The 18,879-nt window shown below is 45.7% G+C and overlaps 1 protein-coding gene across 9 annotated transcripts in view; it reads right to left on the reverse strand.

The window, feature by feature from the left end:
• Nucleotides 1-18,879, reverse strand: part of LOC142568303 (uncharacterized) — a 101,777-nt gene that overhangs the window by 31,285 nt on the left and 51,613 nt on the right. For all 9 annotated transcript variants that reach the window (XM_075678296.1, XM_075678294.1, XM_075678297.1 and 6 more), the window contains one exon: nt 10,718-10,775. In XM_075678296.1, coding sequence (XP_075534411.1) covers nt 10,718-10,775 — 58 coding nt within the window. The remainder of the gene's footprint in view (nt 1-10,717; nt 10,776-18,879) is intronic.

Consider the following 18,879-nt stretch of genomic DNA (forward strand, 5'->3'; position numbering starts at 1 on the left):
TTCCACGTCTTCATAAAAGCTTTCGACTTCCTGGTCATCATGACTGCATGTAGGGGCATAGACTTGTACCACCTTCAATTTGTACCTCTTATTATTAAGTTTCACAACAAGACCTGCCACCCTCTCGTTAATGCTATAGAATTCCTGTATGTTACCAGCTATTTCCTTATTAATCAGGAATCCGACTCCTAGTTCTCGCCTCTCCGCTAAGCCCCGGTAACACAGTACATGCCCGCTTTTTAGCACTGTATATGCTTCTTTTGTCCTCCTAACCTCACTGAGCCCTATTATATCCCATTTACTACCCTCTAATTCCTCCAATAATACTGCTAGACTCGCCTCACTAGATATCGTTCTAACGTTAAACGTTGCCAGGTTCAGATTCCACAAAAATATATTCCACACAAAATATAAATCTGGAACTTTCATGTCTGTCACCGCACATGCGTCAATTTAAAAAAAAAAAAATGTCTGAATAAATAGCCAGTTTCGTTTTACAAAGAACGCAATGAACCTAAGCATTTAAAAAAAACCTTTAGCAGATAGCTAGAGTGTGCACAACTTTATATTAGAACCATTCGAAGCTTTGAGAGTACTCTCTGCTGGCTGCTGGGTAGCACCCAAGGAGGTTAAAGAAAAAGCGGTTTTCCTTTAACCTCCTTGGTAGCACCACACCTATTCTCACGAGATTCACAGAAACTTTGGCAAGTATGCGAGGGTTTTAGAACTTTGCCATACACATTTTTTAGGGCTCTAGCCAGTATCTACTTAAGGTCTACTAACTGCCCACAGGCTTATGCTACCTCTGCTTAATGCAATTTTTAGAGCGCAGCTTCTAGGGGCCTTTCCTGTGGCGAGCATCGGCATTGTTCCTTGTAACCGAGCGAAAGAACACAGCGAAGGATGAAAGGAAACACAGAGTGCAGCAGGAGATGAAAGACTGCGATAGCGAAGAGAGCGCGAAGAGGAAAGCAGAGGAGGCAGGTGCAGCGGAACTATGAGGCCGGTATGGTGAAAGTGTTAGAAGAAAAGCATACCATAAAAGCCCGCGTGTAATGCAAGGTTTTGTTCCTATTATTAGCATCCCAAATTTTCGCCTCGTACTATATGCGGATCCGAACGAAAATTTTAATCAGAAATTCGGGCTAGAAGTTTTGGTTTCGTTATTGATGCATGGCTATCGCTTGACTTTGTTATTGCTGTGTGACTACGGCTTGGTTTCGTTATTGCTGCGTGACTACAGCGTTGTTTATTTATTTTTGAGTGAGCACCTTGGCAGCATACATGCAAACCACGATTCGCGAAGTGCATCTTTCTTATTCCACGCTGAAGGACCAAGAAAACAGTATTCAGCTGCTTTCAAGAGAAAGGTTATTTTAGCCACACAGGACATCGGCAACAGTCCAGCCGGGAGGCAGTTTGGCATCAACGAGGAAAGCATTCGCGGATGGCGTCGACAGAAGAAAGCCTTTTTCGTGTGCAGCGGAACACAAAGAAGCTTTCGTGGCCCGAAGAGTGGGACATTCCTGGAAATTGAACTCGCCCTGAGGGAGTTTGTATGCCAACAGCGAGCCGCGCATCTAGCTGTGAGCGTAGAGCTTATGCAGGCAGAAAGCTAAGGAGCTTCCAAGAGAAAAAGGGCTACCGAGTTCGGCCTTCAAAGTGAGCAAGCACTGGATTTATCGCTATATGTGCCGTGCTTGTTTTTCCTTACGCCGCCGAACTTCAATTTCGCAAAAGCTGCCCCAATCGTTCGAAGAGCTGCTTGTGGCTTTCCAGCGCTACGTTATTTCGCTACGCAAGTCCAAAAGCTTCCAGCTAGGGCAAATCGGCAATGCTGACCAAACGCCGGTTTATCTGGACATGCCATTGCCAAGCACGAAAAGGGCTCTAAACATGTTTATGTCCGGCCAACTGGCAATGAGAAAATGCGAGTTACTGTCATGTTGTCATGCGTGGCAGACGGACGCAAGCTTCCGCCCTATGTCGTCTTCAAGTGCAAGACAGTGCCTAAAGATAAGGAGCTGCCAAAAAATGTGGTCGTGAGATGCCATGAGAAAGGCTGGATGAACGAGAATTTTGTGCTCGACTGGATAAAGTACGTCTGGTGTAGGCGGCCCGGTGCACTGTTGTCGTTCCCATCAATCCTTGTGCTGGATGCATTCTGTTGCCATTTGGCCGACTCAGTGAAGAGGCTGTTGCGTGAATCCGGCACTGAATTCGTCATTATCCTGGGTGGGATGACATCTCAGCTGCAGCCTTTAGATGTTTGCGTGAACAAGCCGTTCAAGGACACGGTCAAGTGGTGTTAAGAAGATTGGAAGCGCTCAGGTGAGCCTGCAGCGAAGCCAACCGGGTGGCTGAAGTGGGATTTGCCAGCCGCGCTATGGAAGTGGATTGTGGACACATGGGCCAGCATACCAGAGGACCTTGTGTGTCGCGCATTCAAAAAGTGCGGCATCTCGAACGCGCTCGATGGCCCAGAGGATGAGTACCCCTGGGAAGATATGTCCGACAAAGAACTATCCGAAGAGAGCGCAGCTGAGGAAGATAGTGATTGAAGTGCGGAGTGCAATTTAAATACCTAAATGTTTTCCTCGAGTTTTCCTAACTCGTATTATACGCGGATAAAACTTATTTTTCCATTTCACGTCCCAAAAATTTCACCTCGTACTATATGCGGGTTCGTATTACACGCGGGTTTTTATGGTAGTGCCATGCAAGACGTGCTTTGCAGCGATGATGGCTTCGAGATGGCACCACCGTAGCGTGCGTAGTCTGTATGGAAACAAAGCGCTGCATGAATGGAGGTCCGTCTGCGGTAGCTGCTGTGAAATCGCGCCCACGCGTCAGCCACGCACCGCTTCTTGTTAGCTCCCGATTAGCGAGGCAGTCACGCCACATTTCGCTCCATTTGCAACGTGCCGCATGAGACAGATTGTCCATGCCAGCGAATATATCACAAAATGAAAACGTATACAGCTGCACTCAAATTTCACATTAGAGAGTATTGTAATTGTCGGTGAATTTTTTTCACTTGCCTCCAGGAATTATTACAAATTGCCTGCATATACACAGGTGCATACACAATAGTGTCATAGCATGAGGAAGGACAGCTGATGCTGCCGTATGCAGATACCATGACACAAATTGATAAAAGGGAAAGGCACACAAGAAAATGACAGTTCCAAGACCGGTGTCCTCCCTTAAAGGGCCCCTCACCAGGCCCCATAGCAAATTTTGGTCATGTGCTGGAAGTTGTTATGTGTACTCTAGGGAGCGTTCTGCCGTAAAAAATTTTCAAATCGGCTTATTAATAGTTGAGATAGAAATATTTCAGTGCCGCGAACCCACAATTTCAGCAGGCGGGCTCCAATGCATAGCGAGACTCCCTCTCCACTCGCCCCGTCTAGCCTTCGCAAGCAAAATTCCTTCCCTGCGTTCTCCCATGCTGGACCTCGAGGATCGCGTGACACATACGTCACGGGCGCCACCTTCACTCTTTTTTTCTCCTCACTTTTTTTTCTTCGGCGATGCGCACTATCACTGGTTTATCAGCTGGCGGAGTTGCGCGCAAGCTGTTGTTTCGCGCAGCGCACAATTTTGCGCACTGTGCACAAGGAAACATAACTAGCGGCATAATTCAGTGCTACACGAATACTGAGGCAGAACAAGAGGATCGCAGAGCATGATCACGCGCTGGAACACCGTAAAAAATGGCATAGTTTCGATACCTGGGCACATGACTGCACAACCGCGGGAACAAGTAGACGAAACGGAAGTACATCGCTCTTGCTTTGGTGCGAAGTGAAAGAAAAAAAAAACACGCAGACATTCTGTTTGTGTGTTTTCTTATTTCTCTAAACCTCAATTCGTCAATTCAAGAAACATATCACTCAAATAAGAGATGCTGCCTTGACTAATTCTCGAAGTCTTGTGTCACCACGAGCTACGTCATGATGCGGACACGATTACATAGGAGCAGGAGCCCGACTAGTCCCCGTCCCTCTCTGGGCGGATTTGCTGCGAGTGAAGAGGGAAACGGCGTTCGAATTGAAATTTCAGGCCTTTCCGTGGCACGTAGTGATGTAACTCTTTGCAAATACGATTGTTGGTGCGCATTGTATGCTCTGCCCTTGTCAGCTCAAAATGGCCAGGCCTGGTGAAGGGCCCTTTAAAGGGCTCCTAAACCACCCCCGATAATTTTTAAAGAAACATGTGCATTGAGTTCAGAATGCCGTCACGATCAATGATGTCAAACACTGCAATGTTACAAGCCACGGGCACGCCACAAAATGAAAAAACACTCCTGTGCTCCTGTCCCGGCTTTTCCAATATCCCCAGCGCTCGTCATGACGTCACCAGGGTGCATCTGGTAATGTCACCATAGTCGGGTACAACCTTAGAAAAAGGGGAGGCCCTGCCCAGATGACCGAAGAGCGACAGCCGATTGCCTCCGTGACAAAAATAGTCCCGCTCGAAAAATCGTGCTCCTGAAATGCTTAATTCTCGGTATAAATAAAGACTTTTGTATTTTGATGACTGGTTTAGTAGAGCTCTCATGTGCTACAGCACATGCCGGATAGCGACAGAAAAATAACCCCGTGCCTTCTACAACGCTGGCCGTCGTCTGCTCTTTAGCTTCACTGCAAGTGACAAAAGTAGAAAGAGCAGCTCTGCAAGGCTTTTGCGCTTGTTCACATGTACACGGCGTATCTACTACTCGTTTTCCAAGCTTAAAATGAATCAGTTGCTATTGAACAAGTACTTATATAAAACAATGCAATTATTGCAACCATCTGCAGAAAACTAAAGTAATGTTTAACAGTCTCGGAAGAGAACAGCAGTTTACTACAGGTAGCGAGGGAGTGGAAGTGGTAAGGGAATACATATACTCAGGGCAAGTAGTGACAGCGGATCCGGATCATGAGACTGAAATAATCAGAAGAATAAAAATGGGCTGGGGTGCGTTTGGCAGGCATTCTCAGATTATGAACAGCAGGCTGCCATTATCCCTCAAGAGAAAAGTGTCTTACCAGTACGCACGTACGGGGCACAAACCTGGAGGCTTACGAAAAGGGTTCTACTTAAATTGAGGACGACGCAACGAGCTATGGAAAGAAGAATGATAGGTATAACGTTAAGGGATAAGAAAAGAGCAAATTGGGTTAGGGAACAAACGCGAGTTAATGACATCTTAGTTGAAATCAAGAAAAAGAAATGGGCATGGGCAGGGCATGTAATGAGGAGGAAAGATAACCGATGGTCATTAAGGGTTATGGACTGGATTCCAAGAGAAGGGAAGCATAGCAGGGGGTAGCAGAATGTTAGGTGGGCGGATGAGATTCAGAAGTTTGCAGGGATAACATGGCCACAATTAGCACATGACCGGGGTATTTGGAGGTGTATGGGAGAGGCCTTTGCCCTGCAGTGGGCATAGCCAGGCTGCTGCTGCTGCTGCTGCTGCTGATGATGATGATGAAAGTTCCCTAATATTGAACCAATTTAAGAAATTCTTCTGGTAAAACACTCCCTATGCACAACTTAGTGTACAAACAAAATTTCTTATGGGACCTGGAGTGTGGCCTCTTAAAGGGGCCCTGAAACACATTTCTAAGTTATCAGAGAATGGCACCACAATTGAAGGACACTGTCTTGAGAATCTCATGCCGGAAACAATTTACAAATCCTTCAACTATATACTGTATTTATTCGAATCTAGGCCGATAGTTTTTTTTTTTTTTCAAATAAAGTAAAACCTCGTTAAACCGTACCCGCTTAAACAGTAGTTGCGTTTTAAAAGTAGTAAAGTCAAATCCCCGACTAAGTGGCCATTGAACATAATGTGTTTTGTATCGCATACACCATACCAGCTTATTGCATACGTATTGGTTAACATGTAGCATTTCCCCTTTTCGTCACGCAATCACGGCAGTGCGTCATCCCCATCGGCCGCCCGAAACAACAAGCTTCAGAGATCGGAACAACGGCCTCCAAGCGTGCTGTGCGATTGCGCGTGAAGCCACATCGACATCAACGTCATTTTGGTATCGTGCAATGGAGGACTCGCGCCATGCCAATGCTCGGATAAAAAACACCAGGTGCTCAACGTAGAAGAAAAATTTGACATCATTCATGCTATCCATGTGCTATCGCACGTGGCACGAAGAAGTCGGCGATGGCACGTGACGGATCTACTGTTGAATACTGTGTGTGGCATTTGGAATGCGAAGAAGTTGCTCGGCAGTGCTGCTGCGATCGCGAGATGTTGGCTATGAGGGTCGACTTTTCGTCATCATTGCCTCTGTTGCCGAAGTGTCGCCTAACGACAGTGATGAGGACGACACGGAGAGAGACAGCACGGGCGATTCGGGCCCGACAGTGTCAGAAGCTGCGCATTACGCCAGTCTCATGAATGCAATCATCGTGACGAGAAAGCACCCCCCGCAATGAAAAAGACGCCCCGCGACTTCTGCAGCGCTATCACACCCGTGCACGGAGAATATGCAACACCAATGAGGAATCTGCCGTGCGAGTGTTTGCCGATAAGAGGGGGCTGGCTGAAAAGCTAGCTCGCAGCTTCAGTAAGTTTGAGGGAGCTGTTGTCGCTGCTAGGCTGCGGCGGCATCAAACGAAAATGACAGGCTTTTGTGGCGTGAAGTGAATAAATACTGCATGTTTTTGCCCTTTCATCACACTTTCACTGAGTTCTGTTCTTGACAGTTAAGTGGGCGATCTCGTGCTATTTCGGTTAAGCAGTACTACCGTTTAGTACGCACTTTTTCTGAGTTCCGGCCAACTATGGTTTAACGAGGTTTCACTGTAATCATATATCAAACTCTAGGGTCGGCTTAGGTTCGAGAATTTTAAGAAACACGCCAGTTTGTAATTAAAGATTATATATATGGCGCATAGCTAGCGCCACCTATAAAAGTCAGTATTACAGCCGCTATTAGCCGCACCGTTAGCCAATTGAAGTACACACCAGCGACATCGTTATTTTGACCCGTGTCGTACCGGCGTACAGCGTGGCCCATAGCGTGGTGCTACTGTAATGGCACCAAACAGGCGCTGCCACTATAGTGCCGCTTTCAAACGAAAAGTTGTGCTAGCCACAGAGGCACCGTCAAACGTTCAAGCTGGGCGGGACTTCGGAAAATAAGCTCGCAATAACAGAGAAGAGCTGCACTTTCTGCACATGCATGGACACGCCGAAGCGAGCTTGCGCACATTCCCAAGCGTTTGTGTGGTCTGGCTAGCAGCGATGATAACATAGAGTCAGCTCGGCATGTTCATATTAAATAAATGCTGTTTTCATTTCGTGAACGCTGTCCCCACATTTTTTTTTGGCTTACATTTGACATAAATTTATTAATTTTTTTCTGGCTTTGGACATTCGGGGGTCAGCTTAGAATCGGGGCCGGCCTAGATCGAGTATATACGGTAAGTGGCATTATCGCACAAATACCTGGCTTTCTCTCTCTTCAGCTTCGAAAGCGCACTGGAAGCTACACGGTGGAGAAGCCGAGAGGGCAAAGCCCCGCCCAAAATTCGAGTGCTGTGGCACCTCGTGGCGGCTGCGGTAGACCACACCACGCAGCACATTGCTGCCGTGTGCAGCTGACACAGCTATGAGCTACACGCAGTGCAAAGGTGAAATTATTTTTTTGTCTTTTAAAGATCGCAGACATATATACATTTCCTTTATTGAATTCAAATTACCAATTATGTATTTCTGAGAATGCTCTCGCTATCACGAAATCAGACAATAGCGTTGATGGGCCAGCTGCGTTCGATGACACTGCATGACAGAATTTTGGAAGCGATCTGTTTTTCACACAAGATTGTAAATTTTCTGCTGCATGCAGTACAGTAATATTTGGTTCACATGTTCACATTGGCCTCCAAGACAGGTCGGCAAAGCTTTCTTACTGAAATCCAAAATGTGATGGCAGCCCGTCTGGCTGGGAAAATACATGTTGAATAAGTGTGAAAAGATACACGGACCAAGAAGCTGAAAATTTAATTATGTTTTGGCTCCCCATATGGGAGCCTTGTTCACAATAAAACCAGTAACAGAGATACAACGCATTTAAGTGCATTTCAGTACGCGACGTAACCAACAAGTGCATACCGTCGGAAGTTCATACTGTTTTGCATGTTTCTTGAAGTCACCTGTCGCACCGATATACTTGTAATCACAGTTCTCACATGTTATGATGTAGACTACACTGGGGAAATTCTTCTGTGGCAATTTGTCTTTTATGCTTACTAAAACGTTTCTTAGTTTGCGAGTTGGCACATGCGCAATTTTGATGTCGTACTGTGTATGATACAAGCGATGGTCTCACTTGTGCCAGGGACATATGGAATGGCAGCTCACTTCTTTGGAAATCATGTAGAACGCTGTCTTTCTGTGAGTGACAGTTTTTTCCGTACCGAGGACAAAAAGGACAGAGGATAGCCACAGGTCCTTAAACATTCACACTTCACAGATGCTCTCAATATCACGTGCGCATCTCCTGTCTTGTGCAAACGGTTTTTGCTCGCTGGAACAGCATACCAGGAACAGACATTTTGTGTGAAAGCAGATGCACTGAGTTAAAATGAAGGTATTGGCCTGTATGTGTGGGCTTCCTGTGAACGTTGAAAGAAAGGCCAGAGTCACCGCGCTTGACAATAAAGATTCGCAGCAGAAACTGAGATGGATGCACCCATAGCCATACCGTGTGTTTGCAGGTAAAAATTCTGTTGGAAGACAAAGTATGTATTTGGCAAACAGAACCTAAGGAGACAAGACAGGTCTGGAACGTCAATTGGAGACCTGTTGGGCAGCGACACGTCAGATTGAAGGGCAGTGGTGCAAACCTTTACAGCCAGTTCCACTGGAATGCTTGTGAATAGTGACTTAACATCAAATGAGACCATGACGTCATCTTGAGCATTTAACTCGGTACATCTGCTTTCACACAAAAGGTCTGTTCCTGCTATGCTGTTCCAGCGAGCAAAAGCCATTTGCACAAGATAGGAGGACTGCACGCGTGATATTGAGAGCATCTGTGAAGATTTAAGAACCTGTAGCAACCCTCCGTCCTTTTTGTCCTCGGTACGGAAAAAAGTGTCACTCCCAGAAAGGCAGCATCCTACATTGTCTCCGAAGAAGCAAGCTGCCATTCCATATGTCCCTGGCACAAGTGAGACAATCACTCGTATCATGTGCAGGTATGACGTCAAAATTTCGCATGTGCCAACTCACTAACTAAGAAAAATTTCCTCAGTGTAGTCTACACCATAACGTGCAAGAACTTTGACTGCAAGTATATCGGTGCGACAGGTGACTTGAAGAAACGTGCGAAACAGCATGAGTGTGACGTCAAGAAACAGCACGTGGCCTCGAGTGCCCTTGCTGAACATGTGGAATCTACAGGCCAAAATATTGACTGGGCAAGTGCACATGTCCTGGCCAAGGAAAAGAAGTTTGTGTCACGCCTGCACTGAGAATCCTTGCACATACAAACCACAGCGCACGTGCTGAACAGGAATGATGGGGCACTTCTGACGGTGTACACTCGCTGCTTGCGTCACATACTGAAACGTACTTAAATACGTCGTATCTCTGTTATGGGTTTTATTGTGAACAGGGCTACTGTATGGGGAGCCGAAAGGTCATCAAATTTTTAGTTATCTTGGCCGGTGCATCTTTTCGTGTTTATTCAGCTTTCTTGCTATGTTCAAAAAGCGTTTCAGGTCCCCTTTATACGTGCAATAAAAAAAGAAAGGAAAAAAGAAGTCTATCTCACAGTTCTGACTACAGCACAAAGTAGCACATTTATTGGGAAGGAGAAAATTAACTAGCACAACATTCATTAAAATGTAGCACAGTTTGACACCTAGCAGAAAGGTCATCTCGAACGCATGAGCAGCAGAAATCACCTTTGTACAAATGCTATGGGTGTCCTCACTCAAGACAAAGCAGAAATATTGTGCCTTTATTTCAAAAAATAATTTTTATAAAGGCTGAGCATCAATTAACTTTCTGGCTGATCTTACTACTCAAAGCACTGATGCTTGGACTAGTACAGTCGTAAGTGCAAAAAACTGATTTGAAATAGTTATTAAATGCTCCTGATATAGAAGGAACAGAAGAGGCTTGTTCACTAATAATGAATGCTGATGAGAGTGGAGATGCGGGGTTCATAGTTTTCCAAAAATTTATCCGGTTAGCTTTCATGAGTAGCTAGTGTATTTGTTGTAATAAAGATCCCTGGCATCACATACTTTAGTCTTTAACAATGACTTAAGTGAAATTAGCAAAGAAGAATGCTGGCTGGCTGGCGAGGAGTTTCGGCACTTGTGAAGCCACTGGAATCATTGCATACGTTGAATGTTAAGTGATGGTGTTTTGCTTCTTTGAACTTCATAGTAATGTACATGCTTGAACTTTGTCTGCATCTCAATAATAATAATAATAATAATAATAATAATAATAATAATAATAATAATAATAATAATAATAGCTTTATAAAAATTATAATATTCACAGACCCACAAAATATGCATACTACACAATTTTTTTTTTTTTTTTTGATGAGAACTGGTCAATGGTTAAACTGCATTTACATCTGTCGGGGTCATAAAATTTCCACAGCACAGGAAATGTAAGCAAGAAACAAACAGCGAAGCAGTAACTGCTCCAAGTGGGCTCCAAGGTACTCACATTGCACAGCGGAGTTGGGCCAGCTTGGCCTTCAGCATTCAGGCCAAGGCGGGACAACCTGCAACAAGAACTGTTGTGAGCACTTACAAACATAATTAACAATATTGGCTTGGCACTTGCCATTAGCCAATTTTCTAACATGCACCATGTTCCCCTATAAAGGGGTCTGAAACACCCCTCGGGCTTGGTGAAATAACACAGTATGCGGGTAGCATACGCTGCTGTGAACATCTCAGCCAAGTTCTGCTGTCACACGCATTGCGTAGAGTTTGCAAGCGGAACACGAAGTCACCTTTCTCCAAAACTCTCTCTTTTCAACAGAAGCCTGCTCCTCATTCTCTTCTGGATGCTTTATTTCGTAATAAAGCGGATTCCCATACATGGCTGGTAATGTTAGCTGTGGTTGGCTATGTAGCATAGATACTGTGGCTGGCACAGGATGCCACCATGAGTCCACTGGCTAAGTGCACTGTGACTCGCTGAGGTCAACTGCATTTGGCTCATGTTTAGTGTGTCATAGGTACCAAAATCAGAAGTCGTGACATCTATGTTAATTAACATCCAAAATAAAATTTCAACTGCGCACCACTGTGACATTTAGAAGGCAGAGCATTGTGGGCACGAAACACTTTGCCGTAGCCTTCACAGAGCAAGGCATTGAAGAAGGAACAGGAGCACAGCGGAGGCTGTGTATGTTGCCAATAACTCCGCTTCTGATGAGAGCATTAAGTACTCTTTGCGGCAAAGTATTTCTGAAATAGCCCATTTTCACTTCCAATGCCTTTCTCCACTTTGATAAAAAGTGGTTCAGGGCCCATTTAAAGTCTTCTGTATGACCCAAACTCCTATGCTACAGCTTTGAGTTGTAGGGTCAGTGTGCGAAATAGAGAGCAGTTGGAATTCATCAGGATCCCATATTTCTAATTGTGCACTATGCCAATCCTCACGCGCCATACAATGCTACTCTATCGTAAAGCCTCACTAAAGCAGACTTCCATTAATTCAACTCCAGTCAATTCAATCACAACCAAAGGTACCGGCCGGCACCTGGGCCTGAACTTCCGTTATTTTGATCTCAAAATTGGCCTTAGCCGGATAACACGCACGCCCACGCAGCCTCTGGTAACAGTACGAGCACCCAGATGCCTAATAAGCTCACTGGAAGCCATTCAGAGCTGCTTCCGATGTTGCTGTGGCAATTTGAGCCCTCTTTCTGGCCGCCATGCATGTCTCATATATAAGATTGTTAACGGGGCCTATTACGTGTTCCTTTCTTATAAACGTGTGCACATGCCATGCACCAAGAAGCAGAGATAAACCATCTCCTTCTTGGGAAAGCTAGCAAAAAGGAAGGTAAAAAAAAAAAAAAGAAAACTCGAAAAGTCGAGGGGGCTTCTAAAGGTGCCCAAACCATCCCTCAGGTTTGGTGAAAAAACAGTCCACAGATAGCACACGCTGCTGCGAACATCTCAGCCAAATTTTGCAGTCATGCTTTGGCAGCAGAGCGCGAAGTCACCTTTCTCTTGAACGCTTTCTTTTCAACAAAAACCTCGTCCTCACTCTATTTTAGGTGCTTTATTTCGTGATATAGCAGATTCCCATATGTATCTGCTAATGGCCAATAGCAGACATCAGAGAAGGGCATTTGGATCAGTGTGCTTATTCCTACCATAACTGTGTATATTTATTGATGGAGTTTAATATTAAACAGGCTGAAGTAAGCAAAAATCTGCTTTTCAATTTCCATAGTGATTACATACTTCTGGAAGAAGCCAACTGTCGTCAGCTCATGCTCGGCCACAACCGCCTACGTAGGAATTAAACTTTGGCCACTCTACTTATCGGTGTCGTAGCTGTTGGGTCTTGCTAATTTCGGCTAGTTTTGTACACTCAACTAGCCTCGAGCCAGGCAGAACTTAAGGTCAGATCACACGCAAGCTCGCCAGGGCGCACTCAGTCCTGGTCACTCCTGGTTAGACGCTTTGGCAGACTTCGCTTCATAATGAAAGCGCTTCAAGATGCACAAGTTGGATGTGGCTACTATCATCGGTCAGTCAAACTGATGCACGACAAAGCCAGTCCACACCACGTAGCACAGCCAGACAGGAGCATATGAGCGGGAGTGCGCACTCTAGCCCTGTTGTGCACAAAGCAAACGCTGCAGTTGCATGTAGCTGCAGTCTGCTACACAGCGTAGATACTATGGCCACCGCAAGGTGCCGCGATGAGCCCACTGGATGAGCGACCTGTAGTTCGCTGAGGACAACCGTGTTTGGCGCATCGTAGGTGCCAAAATCGGAAATAGTGCCATCTACGTGAACATCCAAAATCAAATTCGAACTGCATGCCACAGTGATGTTCAGTAGGCAAAGTGTTGTGTGCACACCCCGCTCTGCCATAGCCTTCACAGTGCAAATCATTGAGAAGGAGCGGAAGCACCATGAACGGTGTGTTTGATTGCCAATAATTGCACTTCTGCTAAACGCATTGAAGAACTTCTTGCATCAAAGTATTTCTGAAATACCGTATTTATTCGAATCTAGGCCGATAGTTTTTTTTTTCGAATAATCATATACCAAAGTCTAGGGTCGGCTTAGATTCAAGGATTTTAAAATATATGCCACCTAGAAAAGTGAGTATCGCAACTGCTACTAGCCGCGCCAGTAGCCAACCGAAGTACACGAGCGACATCGTTATTTTGGCCTGTGTTGTATCGGTATGGTGGCTAAAGTATTGGCGCGCGGTATGGTGTTATCGTAATGGCACTAAAGGGCAATGCCACAAATGAAAAGTTGTGCTAGCCGCGGAGGCATTGAGAAACATTCAATCCGGGCGGGATTTCTGCATCGATGAGAAAAATGTCTGTCATTGGATGGGGCAACGGGAGACGCGTTTTGTGTGTGCTACAAGGAGGAGATGATAGCGATAAGGACGATAAGCATGCGATAACAGAGAGGGGCTGTTCACAGAGATCGCGCCACGTTTCGACGCGTACGAGTCATGCCGAACTGTCTGCGCATGCGTGGGCGTGCAGACGCAAGCTTGCGTGCCACCGCAAGCGTACGAGGCTAGCAGCGATGAGGGCGTAGAATGAGCTCGGCACGCTTATCTTAAATAAATACGGTTTTCGTTTTGTGAATGCCGTCCTCACTTTTTGGTTCGGCTTACATTCGAGGTAAGTTTTCTTATTTTTTTCTGGCTTCGGACATTCGGGGGTCGGCTTAGAATCGGGGCCGGCCTAGATTCGAGTAAATAGGGTAGTCTAATTTAACTTCAATTGGATTTCTTTACTTTGATAAAAAATGGTCTAGGGCCCCTTTAAAGCCAACAAAAGAGCGGGGGTTTATCTAAAACACTGACGGCCTGCCAGTAAATTGACCGATTCCAAAAATCTTTCTGCGCATGTGCCAAGCCGACGTGGCGCTAGTACCCCTTGCGGTGGTTGCCATAAGTAGACTTGGTTGGAAAGCAACGCGGCTACTCTGGACAGTGTTGGTACGGAAATACTGGTGGTTGCGCTCGTGGTTCTTTAGAATATGCCGGCTAATTGTGTCGCCTTTGGGTGCAAGAACAACTACTATGGAAACGGAAAATCGAGCTTCTTCCGAATTTCATCTGCAAAAATGTATGCAAAGTAGAGGGCTCTATGCATATCTGCAGTTAGGCGTGCAAACCCGGACAGCTCACTGTGGAAGCCAACAGAGCATTCTCGAATCTGCGGGGTGCACTTCCATCACCGGCAAGTTTTATTTAAAAAAAAGATAAACTCCTAATGACCATTGCGTCGTAACCTCCCTCTGCCAAGCGTAGGCCGGGCGTCGAAGCTGATAAATCATCCAGACTACGTGCCAACAGTGTTCATGTACAGCAATACTCCGGGCAAGGCTGCTGTACGGCGGCACAACTGCTGCGTGAAAAGGCAAAGGGACTGCAAACGCAAGTGGATGAACGTGCCGTGAAAAAAATTTATATTACTGCCCTGTGGGTCACAATGTTACGTCACCATGGATAGGGACTGCGAAAGGAGTGTAGGATCACCTCAAGGTGTTTATTCGGGTTGGCTTAGCCCTGAATCAGCTCTGAATCATTCTGGGGCCGTCAGTAGTTCGGTAGCCTTGTTACCGTAGGCTCTTGCATAAGGTCTACAACACGCCGTGCCGACAGGAAGGTGGTTTGTTGTCGCGTCAGCTAGCTTGTTATCCGCCGTTCATATTTTGGGTATTTGAACTTATGTACCATCACTGGCCGTATTTCATACGTTTCCTTGATTTGCACACTAACAGGACAGCGCGAACCGAACACCCCCCCCCCCCTTCCTTCCCCACTTCTTTTTTTAACAATGCGATTTTGCACTATGATCTGTTTTGAGTTGCACACAGCCACACCGCTATTTTGCAATGTAAATGTAGCACACTAGTTACTTTATGAAGCCAATGCACTAAATTGCACAGTCAACTGAATTTGCTTGTAACACAAACATGTCATTACTTTACTGTGCAACAATGCGGTCCATTAGCATTTCCGCTTAGTGAAAAGTTAAAATGACCTGAAACTTGAAAGCAGCGAAAATGTGTTATTGAATACAGTACTTAATGACCTGAGTATAAAGAAATTTTTGACATTATTTTAACAATTTCTAAAAGCATTTAAACATTGTTGCTTGGCTGTATATAACATATTGTGTTATGTTTATACTGTACAGGAGCTACCAACACAGGTTTTGGTCGTATACCACGTACACGCCGCCCGTCTTCATGGACGGCTTGCACGTTGCTCGTACCAGACCACCTTCTGGATCAGCTGTGGTTAAGTTTATCATTTGATTTGCCACGTAGCCTATGTCATGTAGCGTCCAGCCTCGATGAGCCTGATGAACGGTCAAAGTGCTCGCAGACAGATACTGCTGAACACCATCATTTGTTATGGAGCACTTCAAGAAGACCTGTGTCCATCCCATGTGTGCAAACGGGAGGGGTATATTGTCTTCTTCAATCATTACTCACACACTGATTAAAACCAATTCAATAAAGCACTGAAACAACACACAAAGCAGGTCGTATCGATACGCGGAGCATGGACCGTATGCTAGCGTAGGCCTTCTTTTCCAACCAAACGGCGTGGCGCGAGGTTCTTCGTTTTCCCTGAAGGTGGCGCTCACAATTTTGGGATTTTGAAATCATTTTTGGAGGCGTTTGTTTGGATGTTGTGGCGAATGGACGTGCTTTTCGGGGCTCCATGGCGGCGACGAAATTTTAAGTTTTTGTGCATGCTTTGAGCTTGCTTCTGTTTTTTATTTGCCGATTTTTTGCCTTTAAATAGTAACTGGGTGGTTTTCTTTTTCTTTCCTTTTTTTGTCTCTTGTATTTCAGGTGCGCGGGTGTGCTTCGTGTACATTTGGTTTCGCAGGATGGTTAGAGCGTCCTTTCGTGCCACGTGCTCAAACACGTGCAGCTCGGTGGGACGTTGAGTGTTTGTAGTCTTTAAATGGTAGCTTGGAAGTGGCAAGAAAAATAGCTATTAGTGGTTTTACTGTGCATGTTTTGGTAGGAAAGTGAGAGCGTGGCCGCGTGGTTGAGCGCATGCGAGAGCGTGTCATACCTTCGGTATCCGCGGCACTGATTACTTTTGAATCAGTGGTGAGAGTTGCTTTGTGACATTTTGAGGATTTGGATCCTGTGCGTATCGGTTTTTGCTAAAAGGCACGCTCTCTGCATTGATATAGTATTATAGTATTTGCATCAGTAGTAGCATTATTATAGTATTGTAGTATTTGCAAAAAGTCGTGCAATACATGGCGAGAAAGACGGGAAAGCAAGCAAGTGCGCGGGGCCCCTCAAGGCAGATGAGGAGACGGATGAGAATGGAAAAGGCATCAAATCAACCGGCACACATTGTGATGTCGATACTAGGCTGCAGAAAATGGAGGCTTTCCAGGAAGAGCTTGTCAAACAAGTCGAAGAGCTCAAAAATGAGCTAAATAGGGAGCGTGATGCACGGAAGGTAGTTGAAAAAAAGACTTGAAGCAGCCGGGGAAAAGCTGAACAGGGCCGCCATTGTGAACGAGAATGGTCGGGACAATGGAACGCAGTCCCCCGACGTGACAGGCGAGGGAGTGTCAGCGAAGTATGTGGAATTCGTGCAGCGTGATGAAGGCTTAGCTGGAAAGAACGGCACCTACCTTGAGGCCGCCACGTGGAAAAAGCAGGAGCCCAGGGGACAATGCCCCTTGTCGAGTCCGAATCACGCGGAAAAGGACAAAGGGAAGCAGGGCGAGGTAGGAGAGAGTGAAAGGGTAATTATCGCCGGCGACTCAAATCTGGCTGGGTGCTCAAAAGCAATTGTGGAGAGACTGAAAGGCGACAAAAGAGTGGCGGCAGGGACATTTCCAGGGCGGACACTGAGTTCTGTCATGGAGCAAGCAAAAGAAAAGCTCGCAGGAAATGCCCAAATGCACAACCTTGTCATAGTAGCAGGTGGGCTAAATGACGTACTAAAGAGGAAAGGGACTGGAGTAGCGTAGCACTTGGCGAAGGAGGTGGACAACTTGTGCGAGTTATCCCCTCAGGTGCAGATCGTGGTGTGCACGGTGCCGGAGGTGCCTGTACGTGACAGTCACGTACAGGCACGTTGCCGGAGGTGCCTGTACGTGACAGTCACGTACAAAGAGCCATAGTGGCTGCTAATGAGGCAATATGGAAAAAGAGCCAAGAGAAAGGCTTCGAGGTTGTCAAAGTAAACAGGAAAGTGAGAAGTTGTGGTGGTTTTAAACGAGTTGGGATCCACTTCAATTACAGGCTGGCACGAGAGATGGGCTGGCGACTTGGTGGTCGCATTGTTGCTTTTTTAAGGGGGCCTGCAGGCGCTCAGGAGGCCAGAGTAGATAGTAATGAAGGAGGTCCCCTAGGGGAACCTCAGAAGAGCATCGCCGTCGATAACAGAAAAAGGAGGAGAGCAAGAAAAAGAGCTCGCCATGCAGTAGGCTACATAAACATGCAGGGCGGCAGAAGAAAGGAAAAGTGGGCAGAGATTGAGGAGCAGTTAAATAGAGAACAAATATGGGTGTGTGCGGTTACAGAAACTCACCTTAGAGACTCAGAAGAGCCGCCAGTTATTGAGAATTATGTTTGGGAAGGGTGCAACAGAACTAAGTTGGAAAGAAAGGGAGGGGGAGTCGGAATGCTCATCCATCAGGGAGCCAAATGGAAAAGAGTAAATACAAAATGTCAAGAGCATCATCTTTCGTTATCAGGTACAGTGAGGGAAAAAAAACTTGGCTGGGCATTACGTATTTGCGGACTGGAAATAATTGCACAGAGAAGAATAAAGAGTTAGTGGAATGCATAAGCAGTGATATTAAGGGTTTCGGGAATGGTGCTGAAATTGTCCTATTAGGTGACATGAATGCCCACATAAAGGATTTAGATGGCTATATTGACAACAAAGGGAAGTCAATGCTAGACCTTTGTGAGCAACATCACCTTGTTATCGTAAACACAGGGCCTAAGTGTGAAGGGCAGATCACGTGGGAAGTGGGAAACCGGCAATCGACCATTGATTACTGTCTGATGACAGAAGGAATTCATGATAAGTTGAGAGAAATGTTCACTGATGAGGAAGGGCATAGCAGCATAGGGAGTGACCATAAACGCATCATTTTGAAATTGGGATATGTAGTTGGGAAAGAGAGGAAGGAGCGCAAAATGGCCAGTTCAAATTTGAACGCTGAACAAATAGCAAATATAGTCAGTAGAGTCGAGGAAGAACTTGGAAAATGACCAAGAAGTGGGAATATGGTGAGCTTCTAAGTGTAATAACGACAGAAATAGAGAAAGAGAAACAACATGTTCATTGGAAAGGAAGGAAGAAACCAAAAAGCTGGTGGAACAGGGAGATATGAGAAGCGATCGCCGAACGACAGAAAGCATCTCGAGAGCACAGGCAGGCAAAGAAGGCGCAGTTGCCGCAGGATCAAGTAACCAGTAAATGGGAAATATACCGGGAGAAAATGTCTATGGTTCAAATACTGGTGCAAGCAAAATTAAAAGGTGAAAGTGAACGTTGGTTGTCAGAAATACGTGAGAAAAAGAAAGCCGCACCTAGAATATTTTGGAACCACATAAAACTATTAGGCAGGAAGTCAACAAAAATACAACAACATATCC

The sequence above is a fragment of the Dermacentor variabilis genome, unplaced genomic scaffold, assembly GCF_050947875.1.
Source record: "Dermacentor variabilis isolate Ectoservices unplaced genomic scaffold, ASM5094787v1 scaffold_18, whole genome shotgun sequence".
NCBI lineage: Eukaryota > Metazoa > Arthropoda > Arachnida > Ixodida > Ixodidae > Dermacentor > Dermacentor variabilis.